The sequence below is a fragment of the Polyodon spathula genome, chromosome 38 (assembly GCF_017654505.1).
Source record: "Polyodon spathula isolate WHYD16114869_AA chromosome 38, ASM1765450v1, whole genome shotgun sequence".
In the NCBI taxonomy this organism is placed as follows: Eukaryota; Metazoa; Chordata; class Actinopteri; order Acipenseriformes; family Polyodontidae; genus Polyodon; species Polyodon spathula.
The window spans coordinates 1,102,900-1,123,140 of record NC_054571.1 but is presented as its reverse complement, the minus strand read 5'-3'; the positions used below and the strand labels follow the sequence as shown (position 1 = coordinate 1,123,140).

The 20,241-nt window shown below is 40.2% G+C and overlaps 1 protein-coding gene across 1 annotated transcript in view; it reads left to right on the top strand.

Annotated features, from left to right (window-relative positions):
* Positions 1-605: 605 nt before the first annotated feature.
* Positions 606-20,241, top strand: part of olfm2a (olfactomedin 2a) — a 49,816-nt gene continuing 30,180 nt past the window's right edge. The window contains exon 1 of the mRNA XM_041235769.1: positions 606-1,075. Within this exon, the coding sequence (XP_041091703.1) occupies positions 938-1,075 (138 nt within the window). The 5' untranslated portion in view covers positions 606-937. The remainder of the gene's footprint in view (positions 1,076-20,241) is intronic.

Below are 20,241 nucleotides of genomic sequence, written 5' to 3'. Positions count from 1 at the left end.
AAAGAAAGATTTTCCTCTTGATTTAGTCACAGAGGCAATTTCCACTCAAAGTCCAATCACATAAAAAAGCCCCAAGCCTGCCTGGAATTTATGGAACCCCCTGGATTGGAGGGAGTGCCCTTTCTCTCAGGGGGTGAGGGAGGGAGCAGTTTGGCCTTTGTGCCTCAAGCCTGCCCTGGACTGGAGGGAGCACCCTTTCTCTTAGGGGGGTGAGGGATGGAGCAGTTCAGTCTCCATGCCTCAAGCCTTCCTCTCTCTTAGGAACAATTCTATTTTGTCTTGACGGTCCGCTTCACCTAATCTCTAGATGCAAAAAGGCTGAATGATTAACATTTATACGTGTGTGTTTTATATGCTGTATTCCCAGTTCAAACATGAAGGTCTGCCTCTTCCTATGCAAGATTATTAATACTGTAATCAGAATCGGGCTCGATTGCTCAGCCTACGTCCCAGAGGACCGGGAGCAATTAGTTATAAGTGAAGTTCCCTCCCACCAGGGCTAGCCTTGGCTGGTGTCCAAAGATCACATGATGGCACTCCAGTGATGCGAGATCAGAGAGAGAGAGAGAGAGAGAGAGAGAGAGAGAGAGAGAGAGAGAGAGAGAGAGAGAGGCATGTGCATTGAAAGTATGTGCAAGTGTATGTGCGTAGAAGCTGCTTTTCAATTCCTAAGCTTATAAAGAGAGAGAGACGCACACAAACCAGCTCAGTCTGTGCTGGAGTGAGTGAGAGGGAAGCAGGCAGGCAGGCACACACAGGAGGAGCAAGCAGCAGAATGCGAATGGACTAAACCCTCTCCTCGGTTTCGGAGATTCTCTTTCTCTCTTTTGGGTTTTTTTTTTCGGGAGAGGGGGTAGCCTCGTGCCCTCAGGCTGGAATTTTCCGGAGTGCGGTTGGGGCCGGAAGGGGCCCTGGGCAGAAGGCAGCGCGGTTCGAAATGACTGTGCCCCTTCTTAAGATCGGAGCCGTGCTCAGTACGATGGCCATGGTCACCAACTGGATGTCACAGACGCTGCCTTCTCTGGTGGGGCTCAATGGGACCATGATATCCCGTGGCGGGAACTCAGATAAAATCGTGAGTGTTCCCCCAAACCTCTTGCGGTGCTACGGGACCATTTTAAAAATAAAGTGGATTTCTTCAATGTTCTAGCTTTTTTTTTTTAAACCAACCCTTTTTAATCAAAGGGATCATTAGCCAGGATAGAGGACTATTTCCATTTAGTAATATTCCTTGTGGAATTAGAGATGGTCAAACAAAAGTGTGTGTTGTAGTTTAATCCTTCTCGAACCCACATGCGTTGTAACATGTTAAGAACATGCGTGTTGTACGTGTGCGCTGGGGTAGTTGCTTTCAGGTTTGCTGCATGCTCCTTTTTTAACATTTGAAAAAATCCCTTGTAGTTTTAATGAAAAAAGGAGAGTGGTCCCCCATATGGTTAGTTGGGGCTGAAATACCATTCGACCATTTTGCGCCTTTTATTTATTGACTTGTGTATGTTCGTTTAACTGGAGTATTTTTCGCCTGCAGAGGGCTGATGCAGGGCAGATTCTGACCTCTCCTAAATGTGGAGGTGGGGGTGGGTGTTATAGCTGGAACGGTGCTAGCAGTCGTGATCAGGGATCAGAGATTAAGCTATAAGGAGGGCTGATTATCAGTATTGCCGAGTGCCCCATGTCAAATGTCAGAACTGCAGCACTGTCAAGCCTCACTCATGGTAGGAACTTTATGGTGTCAGTTGTAGCTCTCACTTTTGAAGTGACACTGCGTTTTAATTCAGATCTGAATAGCTGGGATGCTCTGACCATGGTTACTCTCTGTTGCTCGGTTGTATATTTTTTTCCCTGTAATTTTTAAATGTTCATTTTATGTTCTGGTACTTCTTCTTCTTCTTCTTCTTCTTCTTCTTCTTCTTCTTCTTCTTCTTCTTCTTCTTCTTCTTCTTCTTATTATTATTATTATTATTATTATGAAATGCCTCAACTGTTTTTTTTTTGTTTTTTTTTTGTTAAGTTACATAATGTGTGGCATAATGCAGGTCTAGAAGTCTGCGTTATTATTACAAAATATTTCACAGAACCGAAATATGATTCTGTTATTTCATATTACTGTAACTTCCACTGCGTCTTTCTGTTAGCACTGTTGTAGTGTTTTAGCATTTTACAGGCACATACAGGAACATCAATTATTGATTGAATCTGAGAGAAAAGCCATTGGTGCAGAGAAAAAATATAGATTTCCAATGGGACTTTGGAACCCGCAGGAAATGGAAACTTTTGCACAATTAAATTGTAAGACAGCCAAATACAACTAAGTAAACATGCATTTGCTAAAATATTTTCTGAAGCTGAAAAAACATCCACATATTAGTCATTGCTGTTCTCTTTCCAGCTTGCACAAGATTTAGAGAGCAGGTCAGTCTCTGTGCATCAAGCCTGCCCTGGACTGGAGGGAGCACCCTTTCTCTTAGGCGGTGAGGGGGTGGAGCAGTTCAGTCCCCATGCCTCAAGCCTGCCCTGGACTGAAGGAACACTCTCTCTCCAGTGTGAGGGAGGGGGACAGTCTCCACATCAGTCTGATTCTCTGTCCCCGTTCCACAATGATCGTTCTGTTATGCAGATTACAAAGCTCAGGGCTAAATTGGGATATGAGCCATATTTAAACCAGGGCCTCAATGTGAAAGGCATGTGGGTCAATACATTTTTGTTTAAGCACATTTGCAGTTTTTAGCGTTCTCATTCAAACGACGGGCATTTTATGCACCCACCGTGCCTGCCTGCCTGCCTGTCTGTCTGTCACACTGTACATGGTGAACATGATAACCACCGTGAATTTTCACAAATCTTCAGATTTGTATCATGCACTCCTAACGTTTCGGGTTGCGTTTGGGCACAATCTGCTAAACTGATTATTTTATACACATTTTTAACCTCTATGTGTACGCAGTCCCACGACTATGAAGAAGACATTCTGTATGGATTCCACTGGTATCTGTTCTTATCTTCTTTTTGTGCCTATAATACCATCCTTCACACAAATCCACTGAGTAAGTGATATATGACCATTCCTTGGTATATGAAATGAATTAAGCTCATAATAAAATAGTAACTAAATTATAGACTATTTCTTTTTTTTTAAACCGGCTGCCAGGTTCCTAAATGCAGCGTAGCCGGTAGTGCGTCAATAAGGCAAACGTTTGCTGTATTTATTTTTAAGCGATAAAAAAAAAATGTACATTTGCACTAGTCTTTCAAAAATGGGAATTTTCACAGGGAACTACATATTACATGGGAATGGGTTTTTAAATTTTTTTTAACGGAAGTCATCAAATCAGTGCCAACATTTTCATATTTTGGCAGTGGGGTAGGGCTGCACACTGGGGTAACCCAATGCAGGACCACAGACAGTGAGTGCCGCCCTATCATTGCTCAGTATTCCTCTCTTGTCCACTGTGTTGCCATTGCTGGGAATTGTGTGGTCATCCACAGCCATCACACTTCAATTCTAAATGAAAAACGTTTCGACTAGCGGGGGAAGGAGTCTACTTACCACGGCCTATAAACATGCAAAGCCAAATTCATTTCCGTACGTTTGAAGGCTTTGGGAAAGAACTTGCAGTCGAGTGTTTTGGAATTGGTTCTTGTTTTAGCATCCCCCGGTAAAACATTGGTGTCCCGCTGGTAAGCTTTTGCAAATAGCTGTTTTTAAAATAGATGGATTTGAAAGTAAAAACACTAAGTATCACACAGAGCTGTTCAAAGGTTTGCACTTTGGTTGTGAACTAATACTGTAGGAACTGTGGAGATTGAGTGACGTGACTGTCATATTATTTTGCTTTAATTTTCTCTATTTGTAGTTCTGGATGTCCAGTACAGCATAATCTCTGCTCACCACTGGTGTTTAAAGGACGGATGATCCAAAATGATATTTATTTTTAATGGGGATTATTTTTTACTCTTAAACAAAATGTTTTCCCGGAAATGCATTCTGCTCCATTGCCAGGCTGCAATCACAGGATGCCGGACTGACTGAAAATACAGGCAGAACATTAGCCCTTGTGTGAACAAGAGGTTTCTAATGATACACTGAGGTTTGGGGAAGGATGGCACTTTGCAGATTTAATGGTCGAATCGAGAGTAAGGATGTGGGAGGAAAGCACATGGCTTAAAAGAAACAGTGACCGAATCTGTAACAGTCACTGGGTTTGGTTGAATTTTTTTTGTTGTTTAATTATAAACAGGCACTTCTGATATGAATGTAACTGCTACACAGTGACACCAGGTGGCCTAATGATGTAATTGCAGCATAAGTATTTATCGCACTGCCTGAATTAAAGGGGACTTAGACGAAATCAACAGCTCTAAATGTTAGCAGTTTCCCCCCATTCCAGGTTTTACTATGACCTTGATAAGCCACAGTGTGTGGGTAACAAGCTCAGGTGTGTCTTATTAAGCCCACAGTGTAATCAGGAATGGATCAAACTGCTATGCAATGGGAGTCAAATTTTCAACCCTGTTGTGTTTTATGAGTGTACTCGTCAGTCACTGAAATAAACAAATAAAATAAAATAAATAAATAAAGTTTGGACAGTCAGAAGAAACAGGATGCTTTGAACCTCCTCTGCTTCTCAAAAATAAAATTAACAGAAGGCTGGCATAGGCCCGCTGTATTTTAGGACTAGACAGTCCTAAAGTAATATCCCTAGGTCTCAGAGCTATCCCTAACATGGGCAATCTGGCTTTTAAAAATAGCTCTGACCCTTTGGTATCCCCCTGTACCCAATTAGACCATGGCATAATAAATAATACTTAAGTATTCTCTCTCTCTGCAGTGTAACAAGCTGCAGGCGCTCTTGTGAATGCACGTAAAGAAGCAGCTGGTAATAGAAGTTCCTAATGCTCTTTCCATTGCACCATGAGGACTGCTGGCTGAATCAGACAGATGTGCGGGAGATGGGAGTCATGTGACCTGGCTTGCCTGTTATGCGAGTTCTTTCTCGACTACGCCTCTGACTACTACATTTCCATGCTCAAGGAGTCTGTAGTTTTGTAATTGGCTGCTCTGGTTCCCCAAAGCAGAACTCAGATTTAATGGTGCAATGATTGTCAGTGGAGAAGTTACAATTTAAACCGACCAGACAAGAGTTATCCCTAACCAGGGTACGTTAACATATTGAATTCCATGCTGCTTTGTCGTTTTCCATATACTTAAACGAACAACTGACAAAAATTGAAAAATGTGACATCCCGAAATCTAATATAAAATACCGAAGGGCTTGCTACTGTAATGGCTTTTGCTAGATCATATATAGACTTTTGCTAGATCGTATATTTGTGGGTGGGTGTGTATTTTCTTGAACTCGCTAAGGGAAGAGCAGAGAACTCCACAGGGCATGGAGCTCTTTGGGTTTGTTACTCAGTCATGATAATTGAACCAGAAGGGTGAAAAGAATTCCTTGTCTGCTATTAAAAGAACACGATGTCGATGACAAAGCAAAACAAAGAGGTACATTTCTGTCGTCTGCATCGAGGCTATTCTCGTTGTTGCCTTTTTGACGCAGACTCAACAGTGAGTTATGTAACGGAGGCTTGATTTCTGTTATTGATCTTCTTCGAGCAGTGGAACATTCTTGGTGATGAATCTCCCTCCTGACCTGCGAGGGCGCTGTGTAAAGGGAACGGGGTGCCCTGGACTAGATGGCTAGACAATTCATTTCCAGGGTTAGGTGGAAGTTGACCATTTAGAAAGGGGGCAGACCTACGGTACACCAAATCATTGACCCAGAAAGGGAAGCGATGCGGCAGCCGCGGATTGGAGGAGCGGTTGCAAGTGTTAACCAAGAAGGCGTGATTGACGGTACATAAGGGGACTTAGCGAGGTGATCTGTTCATTTGTTATGGTTACAGACGAACCGGAAAGGAGCGTGATAATATCATGAGTGTTTGTTTGTTTTTGTCGTTGCTAACACTGTTATTGTATTGTGATTAGATGGCGAAACACGATCCAGGTGCTGTCGCTTAAGGCCAGCACAAACTTGGACAACACTGCACCATTGTTCACGTATCAAATTGCAATTCACGACTTGCACTGAAACTCGGGACCGTGTGTGTATTTGTGTACATTGATTATGCTATTATTTAGGACTGCAACACGTTATTTAGAACAGTGCAACACACATTGCTGTGTATTGCCTGAGATTGTCATTTCTGGTCCCCAGACCTGGATTATAAATAAGCATTGTTGCACTCTGGAGTGTCGTTGTCTGTCTTTCATTGATCACCGCATCACTTCTGCACCTGCGCACTGCAACCCACTTTGCCACACTGCCTTTTGAAGTTTTGATTTCATCTCGACATGATGACTCCCCTTACCTTTTATCCGTCTTTTCATTTCTATTTGAAATGAAGTTTGGACTGTTACGGTACTTTGTGTTGGTATCGTGGGGATATTTATTTAACCTGTGTTGACGTTTAGGAGTGGATGAGAATCTTAAATCGCTTTCCTTATTTCATATGAAGGTGCAGAACTGTGTTCTGAAAAGTTTACAACAAGCACAGCGTGGTTCAAACGCTGGTGTTAAAACAAACTGCAGTTCCATCACATTTTCTCCAGGTGGCTCTCTTTACTATACGCCAATCCAATAACAAACTAACACCCCCAATCAGATTGGTGACACAAGTGTAGGAGCTCTCTCTCTCTCTCTCTCTCTCTCTCTCTCTCTGTTTAGTTTCCTGAAATATATAAGCTTGGCATTCTCATACTGTGTATTGTATCATAAGATCGTAAGAAAAAAATACTGTCGTGCCATCTGAAAACACTATAGTTATTCTGCAGGTTTTGAGTGGAAAGCTTATGCCCCTAACTTCTATCTACAACTGTGGCCAAAAGTTTTGCATCACCTAGAATTTTAGGAATGAGACCTAATTACAAAAACTATATGAACATCATTTAGATCGTTTATTTAACATCATGTAATCAAAGCAACAACAAAAAAAAAACAATATAGCAAAAGTCTACTGGAATAGTAGTACAGTATTTCATGCTGGATTTCAAAATGTCACATTTTTCGATGTGTCGGTTTTTCGTTAAGCATGTAGGAAACTACAAAGCGGTGTGTATTTCAATATGTTAAAGTCATATTGTTCAGCATGGTTTCGTTCGACTTTATGAAGCAAAAACCTTTGGCCATAGCTGTAAATCTCAGACATGATTCCACTGGCCCTTTAGAAGAAGCTGCTGTCTGTCAAAACCTATGGATTTTGCATGAATGCATCAGCACCATGAACACTGCAATGCATCTGCCACTGCTAATACCATCTAAATAAACCTGTTGTCGTTTTTCAGCCCCTTTATTTATTTCCTTTTCCTGTCAATAAGGGCTTCTGTAATTGAATTCTCCGCCATTGAGCCGTAACTCTGTGCAGAGGTGATCCTCAAACTCCGAGATGTTCAGGAATGAGCGTCTTGTGGTCAGCGCTCGTCGATCGGGCCTTGGTATCCCATCATGCCCCTGTTCTAATAGCTTTAATCACATTCAAGCCCGACAGACTCCACCCCCTCCAAAGCAATGGGCAATATCTAGGGTTAGGCTTCTCTATTAATTGGTGACACACATTAAATCGGTTTCAAGATCATCAAGATCACGTTTCAGGGACTCAATCTACATGACAAATGAATCAGTCATGTGAGGGACAGCCCTGTATGTGTGTGTAACAATGGGGAAGGAGTGGGGGAATGCTATTAGAGGAGTGTGTAAAGTGTGATTGGATAGTCAGGTTTTCACAACCGTTTAAACACACATCATGGTGCCCTGTGGACCTCCCAAGGTTTGGACATTATCTGGCACACAAGTGAATGCAATTGAATACTGCTGTTGAACTGTGATGCAAAACTTTTGCCCATAGCTGTACATTAGTGCTTGGGTGAACACAGTGTTTCAAGCTTGAGTATTCCTTCAAAATATTAAATGAATAAAAGAGAGGATTATTTCCTGCCAAAAATAAAAATAAAAACTCCAGGCAGGGTTATCACAGCCGCACATAAGCGCAGATTGCAGATCAAGCTACATCTCCTAGGGATGCTGCAATCTGACCAGCCTCATCCTTTACAAATACGACACAGAAAGGATAAGAGAGCAGGGGGGTGAGTAGCATGATCAAAGCAAAGGTGATCAGTCTAGACAAGCAAGCTAAAGAGAACCTCAACAAACGCACTGTGCCGGCATGGCAATCAGACCCCCATTCCAAGTTTAGCTGCAAGCTCAGGTGTGCTTTTATTAAACTCGTAGTGAAACCAGGAATGGATAAACTATTATGCAATGGGAGTCTGCAACCGTATTCACAGTGAGTCTTGCACAAAGATGGAAATTTTGGCAAAAAATGAAATATTGTTGTTGAACCTGGAGTATATTTTTCACAGTCTTACTATTTGTTTTCATGTGTATGTTGGCCGAGTTGTCTCTCGATTTCTCTCATTTTAAGTTTCCTACTGCTTTGTTAACGTGGAGACAGGAGGTGCAGTGGGCTGACTCCCGAGGATGCTGGGCTGGTCCTTCTTGTGGGACTGGGTTCGAATCCAGAGGGGTTCCTTCCTTTATACACATGAGGCTTGGTGGTCCAGTGGTTAAAGAAAAGGGCTTGATACCAGGAGGTTCCCGGGTCCCAGCTCAGCCACTGACTCACCGTGTGTGACCCTGAGCAAATCACTCGACCCCCTTGTGCTCCGTCCAGCGGATGAGATGTAAAACCGAGGTCCTACTGGAAGTGACTCTGCTCTGGTTTGATCAACGTATGAACAGCTGTATGTTTTAGAGGTAGCCGCGGGATAGGTGGTTGATGTGATCCTGGGAGACTCTCCAGGCATGTAAAATGCTCTAAAAAAATCCAGCTGTGGTTTATCCCAGTGGGATACAAGCTGATCAAATCAAGTTTATTTTAAGTGTATTTTAACATACTCCTTTGTGCTTCCCCATACAAGCTCACTCTTAAACATATTTTACAATGCCAGTCTTGCTTTGCCATTCTTTATTCACCCTGTTACACTGTATACATTGTTAGAAGGTTAATTTTATAAAAGGTTTGAAAAAAGTAACATTCCTAGGGGATTGTGTGTTTTCTAAAACTCATGAATGCTTTATCACTGTCTCAGAGACATGCAATTTCGTTTAAGTATTTAACAGGCAGGGCATTAAAAGGAACGATTTAGTGAAAAAGGAATAAAAAATCAATTGTTTTTATCTGCTCTTGAATCCTTTCTGTCCTGCTAAGCTAGATTTTACTGATTTAGACCCATCATACAAAGTGCATTGACCACTTTCTACCAGTACATTTCATTTGGTAGCAGCATGTGTAAATGACACAAGCAGGAGGTCCATCGTTTACAGTAATGGAGGTTCTCATATCTTATAGGATCAGATATGACAAGTTCTACTGTATATGTTAGTGTTAAATACAGCACTGCAGCTTTTCAGTCAGAAAAAGTTTGAGACGCCTTCATTGAAATCTCTTCTTTGACATCAAAGGTTTGCTCCAGTCCCTGGGATGTCATGTTCGTTGTTTGATCTGCTCTCACTTTCTGATGTCAAAGATGTGCATTGCACACAACCAAATCCATTGTGTTTCCCTTTTACAATTAATTTAGATTCAGCACTGGAGACTGGGGAAAGAACGAAAGAAAGAACAAATGAAAGAAAGTAAGACAGACTCACACACCTGCAGTCTGCCCTGGCCTGGAGGGAGCACCCTTTCTCTTCAGGGGTGAGGGACGGAGGGAGGGAGCAGTTCAGTCTCCATTCCTCAAGCCTGCCCTGGACTGGAGGGAGCACCCTTTCTCTTAGGGAGGTGAGGGAGTGAGGGAGCAGTTCAGTCTCCATTCCTCAAGCCTGCCCTGAACTGGAGGGACCTCCCTTTCTCTTACGGGATGAGGGAGCAGTTCGGTATACCAAAGATTAAACTGTAGAAGAATATGCTTAGTATAACACATTGTTTGGACCCTATTCGCAGGTTAAGTTGTGAGTTATGTGCGAACTTTTTCTTGACCGTTGTTCGAGAACATCCTGGCTTTCTCTTATCATCCAGCATATTACTATAGCTCAAGGTGGCTGCTCAAATCCTGTATATGCAACACTATATCCAGGGTCAAAATTTGCAAAAAATACTGAACAGATATTAAATAATGTTGACAACAGGTTCTGCAGTGTAGTCTTTATTTATTTATTTATTTATTTATTTATTTTTCCACCTCTCACATTTGTAATTTAACACAAAAAGGTCTTGGCAGGGTTTGTCACTCTCTCTCTCTCTCGCTCTCTCGCTCTCTCAAGGCTGAGAGGGCAAGCCGTATACAAGTCCCCTCTCTGACCTGCAGTCGCATTGCCTCTGCCTAAACTTGGCGTGAATCCCTGGTAACGTTTTCCATCATGATGTTAACAAGGTTGAGTGCAGTGACTGTGTGGCGTCACGTACAGCAGAGTGCTACTCAGATCAATACAATTCCTTTCCTCCCTCCCACCCTGTGTGCTGCAAGAGTTATCACCAGTCATTGAGTCCCAGCACAAGTCTGAAATACAGCACGCGCTAAACTAAGATTCACCAGGAGCTGAAAAAGTGGCCACAGTGACATCCTGTTAGAACTAAGGAAGCTTTTAATTTTTCCTTTTTGTTTTTTTTTTTACTCGCCTTTAGATTGAATTGCCTGCTGAGTTATTATTTTTAGGAGGAACGTTACAAAAATGTTCTCATTTCTCATTGTGAAAACCATAGCAAAGTGGAATCAAGGTTAGTGAAAGCATGGTAAAACATAGGTAAGCATTGTAAAGAATAGCGAGGTGTGGTAAAGCATAATAATAAATGTGGCAAACCAGAGCAAACTGGCAAATGCATAGTAGAACTATAGGAATGTATAGTAAAACTGCAAAAATACAATGGTAAACTTTTTAAGGATCAGTACTATATATATATATATATATATATATATATAATATATATATATATATATATATATATATATATATATATATATATATATATATATATATATATATATATATATATATATATTTCACGTGTCTTGTTATTTTTACCTGCATTTCTGTTTTTATTTTGTTTGATAATTCACTGATGGTGAAAACAGAATGGACCTAAAAAAACTGTTCTACAATTTAGCCATTACTGTTTTCAGATTAGCATTTAAATATTTAAGAACATTTGTTGTATAATAACTAGAGAAAATGATCAATTTTGAATGTGACAATGCTATTTTTCTGCTTTTAATAAATAATATGTTCATGAAATAGCTTAAAATACCTTAGACCGTGAAATAAGCCTTTTTTTTTTTTTTACCGTGAAAATAATACAGCCCTGTGGGTTGCTCGTGCTAATAAAAGAGGACAAGATGCATCTTACAAACGTGACTAGAACTTATTTTCAAAGCTTTGCTGCTGTCGAAAAGAGAACAAACCAAAAACAAATCATTATTCAATCTGCCTGCGTTCTATTTCACATTACGAGCATGAAAAATAGACAATTGAGTTCAAAACGGATTCCTCGCTGATTTATAATACATTTCTTACACGGCAGAGTACTGTCTGTTGCAGTCCAGAGGACCCGTAGATTAATGGGCTGTCAATGCAGATAAAAGCAGTACTGTCTCAAACAGCAGAATGCCGTTAAACCGGGTTTAGAAGCGCTGAATATCAAAGCCGCTCAGTACGGTTTAGGTTAGGGCTACCTTGAGCAAACAGTGCGGTGCTAATTCGACAGGACAGCAAGACTGCAAACTATCTTACAATTATTACAGAGGAGTACAATACGGTGGCTCATTAACGATTGTATGGGCGAAAAAATGTGTTGTGTCGAGATCACCATACACTGTACATTTGCCTCAGGAACTCGACATTTCAAACCGCTATGTCGAGATCCATATATAATACCATGTACTCAATGATGCACTGGAGATATTGCATGAGACCATCGCTCAAGTGTTGAGGGGGAAACAACGCTAAATACTGTACGCTATTATAATTGGCCCCAAATGGCATTTTACAAACTTTTAGTGGCTTTAGTTCACGATAAATTAATCTTGCAATAAAGCCTGGGACCTGGAATGTGGCGCTAATGATGCCGTTCTTCTATCCTTGCTCTCCGTAATTAAGATGGAGCGCATGCCCTGCCTTCTTAAAGCACAACACCTCATGATATCACCGGTAACTATCAATAAAGCTGAATTTAGAAACACTACAAGAAGCACAATACAGTTATATGCCAAGCGTTTCCATCAGAATACTCTGATAAACACTTCTAGTCGAAACGTTGGTCTCTTTCAGTCCGGTACTTTTAAAAGTAAACCATGCAATTCACAAGTGTAGTAATCAATAAATCGATGATCAAGCAGGTTAACCAGTGTACCGTAATAGCACAGGGAAAGCAGGGGCGAACCCGCGACAGTACTGTGCAAACTGTGTAAGGTGAGGCTGAGCGGGATAGGTAAGAGATACACGGTGTGAGAATTGCAGTTCAGGTGTGCTGGCTTCACTGACCTCGCATGCCTTTCTTGCGCGTCTTCGACTGAAGCCATCAAGTCCCGTCGTGTTTGGTTCCGGTGATGTCTAAACGCAGGGAAGCCAAAGCTCTTTAAAAATTCAAAATCAGCCCAAGACGATTTGACCCAAATGTCTCATCCACAATTTATAAAAGAAAACGCGTGAAGTTGTTTGTATTTTTTTTTTTTTTTACAGTTTTAAATCATTTAAACGGCTTTGCTGCTGGCGTTTAACACTCTCTCACAAGCAGCAGGGCTGTAGACTCTGAAGGGGTCAGCATTACGCTTTTCAGTGGGCGCTTCTGGAGCAGATTTCTGCAGAATAAAACAGCGGGGGTGAGCCGATGAGCGTAATGAAGAAATATTAAGTTATTAGGTGTTAATTAAATGGAATAAAACGTGTTAATTACTCAACACTAAACAAGGTGTTCCCTCTGTTTGCACAGTTATGGAGTATTAATCAATTAATCGGACAGTGTTATTTAATATAGAACCTGCCGTGATCAAACCGAAACTCTTTCATTCTTTAAACGATTATTGGTCTCGCCTTTCTTTTACATGTTTGATCTATGAAATACATATTCCACTTTCCTTAGACATGCCTTGTCTCTGCAGTGGTTTGTTGGGATTGTAGTCCTGGCCAAAATGTAATCTCTGATTAAACATGACAAATAAATACATATCCGTTTCCACAGCCGCACGGTGGCTCTTGAGTTAGGGTTAAGTAAAGGGTCCCATTTACGTGACGAATCAGTCGCATTTGCTAGTTTTGCAGTATATTTTCAATGCGAGTTTACGTCCTCGGCAGTTAAAACGTCAGCGCCCCGGTTGAGAAGATAATTCTCTTCCAATCCGCTTTTAAAATATTCGGCGCGGAAGTGAATTGCTGCTGAGTGTCACTCGATTGTAAAGGTGAGGGAAGGACAGTTTTTCATCTGTCACTCTTATATATCTTAATGAAAATGCAAAAGCAGTGATGACATCACTCTGCTGACAGTTCCCTCCGCTCAACTGCACAGGTAGTGGCCCTGCGTCTAGCGCTCACAGGTGAAATAACTAGTTAAACACAAGCATCTATTATTCAAATGCCAAACAAACTTCTTCAATTTCAATTCTTCTAATAACATATCACAGCTAAGTCTGGACTACACTTGTTTACTAACAATTACACAAGTATACTTTCAAATAAGCGCTTCATGTGACAATATGAGGTAAGCAGCTTAGTTACTTTTGCACTTTTACTCTGAGGTTTTTCATACCTGCATTGAAGTGCAATTTAAGATAACTGTTTTTTTTAATCAATTTCTATGTGTTGTAATTACCGTTAATTACTCTAGTTCCACAACGGAAAGTTAAAGACATTATACTGGATGGTTTCTTGAAGAAGACCCCAAAAGTTTGCAGAACAAATCTTCTGTTGTAGTTATATTTCCGCTTCGTTTCCAGACATCTTCAAACCCAGGTTGGTCTCCTTTATCTTCAAAACCCAAGTAGGTGTTGCAAACACGTCCTGTGTGTTTTCTTCTTGAATGCTTCCCCTCGAAAGCAGACACAGTCTCGTTATACTGTGATTACAAACTAGGAACAGAAGCTTGTGTCCTGGCCGGGAAGGGTTCTTTTCGACGCGCAGATAAACTGACTCGCACACGTCTCTTTCGTAGACGTTCGTTTATTGCAGGGTACAGAATCTTCTTGCAGTCAAGAGATATGCAGCTATCTACTCTTATGGATCCATGTTAGTCTCAGAAAACAGTTTGGAACCCAATTAAAAGTTCTGGCTGCAAGTTGCCAGTTCTTCTAGGACTTTCACATAAAGACCTATACATTACCCCTACAACTGTGCCCAATCGTTTTGGACCATGGGTTGTCCCACCCTGTATGTAATGAATATATTATCTAATTATGACTTCCTTCTGTTGTCTCCAGCTTTCGTTTCCTCCATAAATTCTGATTGGATGCCCCTGTCGGGTTCAGTTAAAGTCCACTGGTCAGAGAGCTCACTACCCCTTCCTTTGTGTTGGGTGCTTTGGAAGTTGCTCCAGTCAATAGTTCACATGCTCCCCTGCATACGGTGTGCTCAAGAATGAATCCAAAATATTAGTTCAGATATGTACTTATATCAAAAATAGTTATTAATTCCATGCCAGCAATGTTAGATTAGCCTAATAATACGGAGATGGAAATACGACTCCCGTTGTGTAGCAATGTGATCCGTTCCTGGTTTTGCTAGTTTACAAGTTCAATAAGACACACCTGCGCTTGCTACCGAATTAAGCTGGCAGTAAAACCTGGAATGGATGAGACTGGAATGGAATGGATGAGAGCGCTCAAACCTCATAATCGAATAAAGGGTCAGTGCAGCAATAATCAGCCGCTTTGCTTCTTTATATCCGTGTTGCTGTAACCCTTTAATAAAACATGGCATTTTCACTGTCGAAACACAAGCTCCTTTCCTAAAGGAAACTGTCTGCCTCGTCGTTCCGGGGGGTGTTGTAAAAGATATGGCTTTCTGAATCACCACGGACAGACTGAACTCTCTGATTCCGCCCCTTGTGATTTTTATTGTCTGAAACCTATTGATTTCTAATCAGTTCTTTTACAGCGCGCTCCCTTCTTTTTCTATTACCGCTGTCATCACATTAAGGGGTTTTAAGGACCCTGTTGCCTTAGAGAGCCGTAAAGTTGCCTGCTTTTAAGTATCGCTTTTTCTAAGGCTGTAATGCAGTGGAGTCTGGTTTTACAAAAGGGCGGTATTATCTTTTGCAATTTGTGGACCAGAAGAAAAAAAAAATCATTATATACAGCATTTGGTCATTGCTGGCTGGTAAACACACGAACATGCATGTGATACTGACCGTGTAAGAAAAGCCAGAAAAAAAAACAGTGAACAAATGTCAGTAAATGATCTGCTTTACAGTATATTGCACAGTTTCTTTATAATGCAATTTCTTTCCCGTGTATTGCCATGCTTCCACATCACTGTACTTGCTTGCTAATTTAAAATATTTGGTATTTATTATCTGAATTACTTTCATAATACCTCTGTGAACCTGCAGCTGTGGCCAAAAGTTTTGCATCACCCTATAGAATTAACTCATCTTGATTCCGGCTGCATAATGTTGCGTTAACATATTGAAGCGCACGCCGCTTTGTAGTTTTCCATATACTTAAAAGAAAAACTGACACATTGAAAAATGTGACATTTCGAAATTCCGGATTTTTGCAATATCATTTTGTAGTTTCTTTGATTACATGATGTTAAATAAAACATCTAAATTATATTAATATAGTTGCTTTTTTATGATTTCTCAATCCTAAATTTCTAGGTGTTGCAATGCTTTTGGCCGTGCTGTAGACCGCAGAGGTGCGTGCTCTACACCAGGTTTGCTACAATATATTGAAATCCCTGAATTACGATCACCACCAAAAATGACCTTAAAATGATACAGAACACCATGTAGGGTTTAGAAGTAACTTTTGCTGTATCTGTAGTTTCTTTAGGAATAAGCGATGGTTTGAAAATTTATATTCCAAGATTTTGGGACCACACTCTCCGACCCCATTAATTAGTCAAAAGCCCGCTGGCGAAAGGCGAGTCGGTCTTGATGTGCGTTAAAAGCGCTGGTGCATCTGCCAGTGTGTCCAGGAGGCAAATCACATCTGTACACATGAGAAGATGATGAAACAAAAATAGGTCACACATTCGATGACGCTCGCTGGGCAGGTCTTGCCCAGCAAGTGGCACTGCCATTGAAAATATTCTTCTTGGAGAAACAGACTATTAAAAGCAGCATTCCAGTTACAATTGTACCCAATATTTCTTAGGGGTTATCACAGCTGCTAGTTATAAAACGCTAAAGGTAGTTTTCAGTCAGTCTGAGCAGAGATACACCTCTGTTTATTCTGGTGGAAATTCTTTACTGTACAGCTATGCCCAAAAGTTTTACATTACCTACAATTTTATTTAATTGAGACGTAATTAAAAAACAAAACTATGAACGCTTTCAGCTAAATATGCATGAGAACAATTAATACACAGAAGAATGTGAGGCATCATTTTGTTTTCGGCTGACATTTATACTATTATGACATTGTTATCTCCAGGGAACTAATCAACCATTGTCAGTGAAGTGTCATCTTTGTGCCTTTCTTTGGGGAAAAGACTAAACAAGGCTTTTTTGGTAATTAAGTGCTGAGTTGTAATGTTTAAGGGCTACTGATATTAGTAACAGTTTATAACTTCAGTTCAAGAGGAAGGGTCGCCTCCCCTCTCATTATGTCATCGACTAACCAATCAGCAGACTCTAAATAAACCAGACTCTTACCCTTCCTCGCACGCAATTCATTCACATCCCTCCACCCCCACCGATATGAGACCAATGCGACGGTACCATGTCGGTAAAAGACAGTCAGGTCAACTTTAATGATCTAAACAGTGCCGGATCTCAATACAGCAGGGATGGCAATAAGACTCCCGTTGCATAGCAGTTTGATCCATTCCGGGTTTAATAAGACACACCTGCGCTTGTTACCTATTCACTGAGGCTAATGGAGCACGTAGTAGAACCTGGAATGGGTGAAAAACTGTAATGCAATAGGAGTCTTATTTCCATCACTGTACAGCCACCCCAAACATTAGTAGTTGAATACTCGTACTTTTAACAACGAGGCTTCTCACTGGAGAAAATGTAAGGCACTAAAAACAAGAGAACCTATTTTTCAGGTCAGAAATGTAAATCCGCTTGGAGACTTAGTTTCTTATAAGCTCTACTTCATATTTAGATTTTCTTAAGTTTCAAATGTGTTGCATAACTGTCATATTGTTTCTGCAGCACCCCCCCCCCCCCCCCCCCCCCCAAAAAAAAAAGCGCAGTCTCCGTTTGACTTTATAAGCTGTAGCAACCAGAGCCGTGTCTAATGAATGGGCGGGAGGGAATGTGCCGGGAGAGCTAAACTGACGACCACAAAGGTCTGATAGCTCAATATATCACGGCGTCGCGCTTCAGCACTTTTACCAGAGCGATTGAGACGAGGCAGCGTTGTGGGGAGTGCTAATTTATAATCCCCGCACAGCCTTCGGCAGAAGAGACACCTATATCCCAGTTCGGTTTGATTTAATCGTGAAAAAATTAGACCCCAGGCGCGCTCTTCCTATTCTTTTCTCGTGTTGTAGAAATGGACAGGTCAATTGTGTCTACAATGCATGTGCATTTATCGAGTTTAAGGAAATATCACCCTAAGGTTCCCATCTTCACTCTCAGTATTCTTTTTGAGTTATTGGTTAATTTCGTTATGTTGTATTTAGAGACAGCACTTGACAAATCGTTCATCGCGTCAGGGTGACATCTCTTTATCGACTGAACTGTTCTCCTCTTTCGCCGTTTCATGATGTGCTTATGTGGGCGGGAGGCAGTTATTTAGCAGCCGTTATTGTAGACAATTAATTGAATTAACCAGACGAGAGCGCCAGCAGCCTGGCCAAATCAGGCACAGTACCGTACATCACAATACTTACAGCTTGTCGAGAAGCAATACTAATAAAAAAAAAAAAAACAAGCTTAATAATATTCATTAAAAGTTTGATATACTATATAATAGACTTTTACGCTCGCAAACAGAACCGTGAAAAGAAAATGCTATTAGCGCCAAGGGCAAAAAATAATAGACTATCACAAAGGAGATAGAGGAGGCTGTTCTTAATAAATTATACTACGGGATTATACAGCGCTCTGGAACGCAGCGCAACCGCTGTCGAGGCTGCTGTCCGTGGTGCTGAACACTCGCCGTGCTCTGCCGCTAAACAAGTCAAATCTATTCAGATGTGTGCAGTAATGGTTTGTATTTAGCTTTTGTCGATTTTCTGAGTATAAAGTTTTTCAGCGCATTTGTGTTTCTTTAAAAAAAAAAAAGAACAGAAGAAAGAAAGAAAAACGCTTTTGTCGAATGGGCAAGAGGCATGCGATGTTAAAACCCGTGACTATATAAATGTCTTGGCTTTCTGCTCACAATATCCAGCACAATGCACACTGCATCTTCAACTCGAGCTGCAAACTGCGGACACGTTATTAATACATGTTAATAATAATAATAATAATAATAATAATAATAATAATAATAATAATAATAATAATAATATTACACAGTTACACAGTTAATGGGTGCCAGTAAGTATTTTTGCTTCATAAAGTCGAATGAAACCAGCTCAATAGCGTTAAGTTAACACACACACACACACACACACACACACACACACACATATACACACATACATATATATATATATATATATTATATAATATATATATATATATATATATATATATATATATATATAGTATTAAGTGAAAGTGACTTACAGGAAAATAATTCCATCTAGAATTTCTGTGACGTAATAAATTACGAGACCAATTGTGTGTGTATCAATCCTAAAATTCTAGGTGATGCAAAACTTGGCCATAGCTTGGGCTTTAATTATGGAGAAAACCCTGCTTAATACCAGTATGTGCATTGCACTGTTATAAAAAGAAATTGGACCTCCTGCTCGTTCCCCCAGTGCTTGATTATACATGCTGCCTAACTTATACTTTCAATGCATCATCTCTGCTACAAGATTTCCGAGTGCCGAATGCCCTCGGCACAAAGTACATTTGTATGTATCATTTGTTACAGCATGCAGAAGTCTTGCTGCACAATTATGGCATTTTAAAAAGGGGAACTAAAATGTGAATATAGAGAGGTTTTTCTCCCTCTGGCAATAGTTAATATATATATATATATATATATATATATATATATATATATATATATATATATATATATACACACACACACACACACACACACACACACACACACACACACACACACACACACACACACACACACACACTTTTTCCTGTTTAAATCTGTTACATTTAATAATGTGTTTGTGATGTAATTTACTACATAGTAAATAGCTATTCCTTTCTATATAAACCTTCAGGCATCATGGTGCTGTATAGAGTCTATTTATCCTTTATTCTGTATTGTACATTATCTACTTGTATTTCTTCTAAAACTATATATTCTAGGTTGCTCATGTTATTATGTTATATATTGCTGTACCTTTCTCTCCTGCATATTTTATATTGTAACACTTTTTGGCAAAATATGTCATACACAAGGTTTCGTAAGGCTGAATATGTATTATCTCTATTTGCAATTTCACTTTTATCTGTGCAAGCAGATTTGCATACTTTACATGTGCCTTTACAGATTGCCATGACCTTTAATGTGTTTATGATCCATTTATGTTTACAGTGGAACAAAATGTGAGCTATGTTTGCAGCCCCGCTAAAAGCCACTACCGGCACTTTTGGAAATATTTTTCGCATTTTTTTCTGAATTATGAACTATTTTTTGAAATGTTTGGTAACAATGTAGAATATGCCATTATTAGTGGTACTCTCTCAACCTCCAGTTCTCTTTCATTATACTCAAGCAGATCATATCTATTGAGATAGCTGGCTCTTTAAAATGCATGTGTAATCGTTTTCCAAATGTTTGTCTTTGTTTTCTCATTTTTGCATGTATTACATACTCAGTACACCCATACTCAGAAACAACACGGTGCTATAATTAATTTGGTGCACTTATGTGAGCACTAACATTCAAGTGCTGTTTGAGTTCGGCCAATGGATTATTAAAGCAATATATTCAAAAATTGT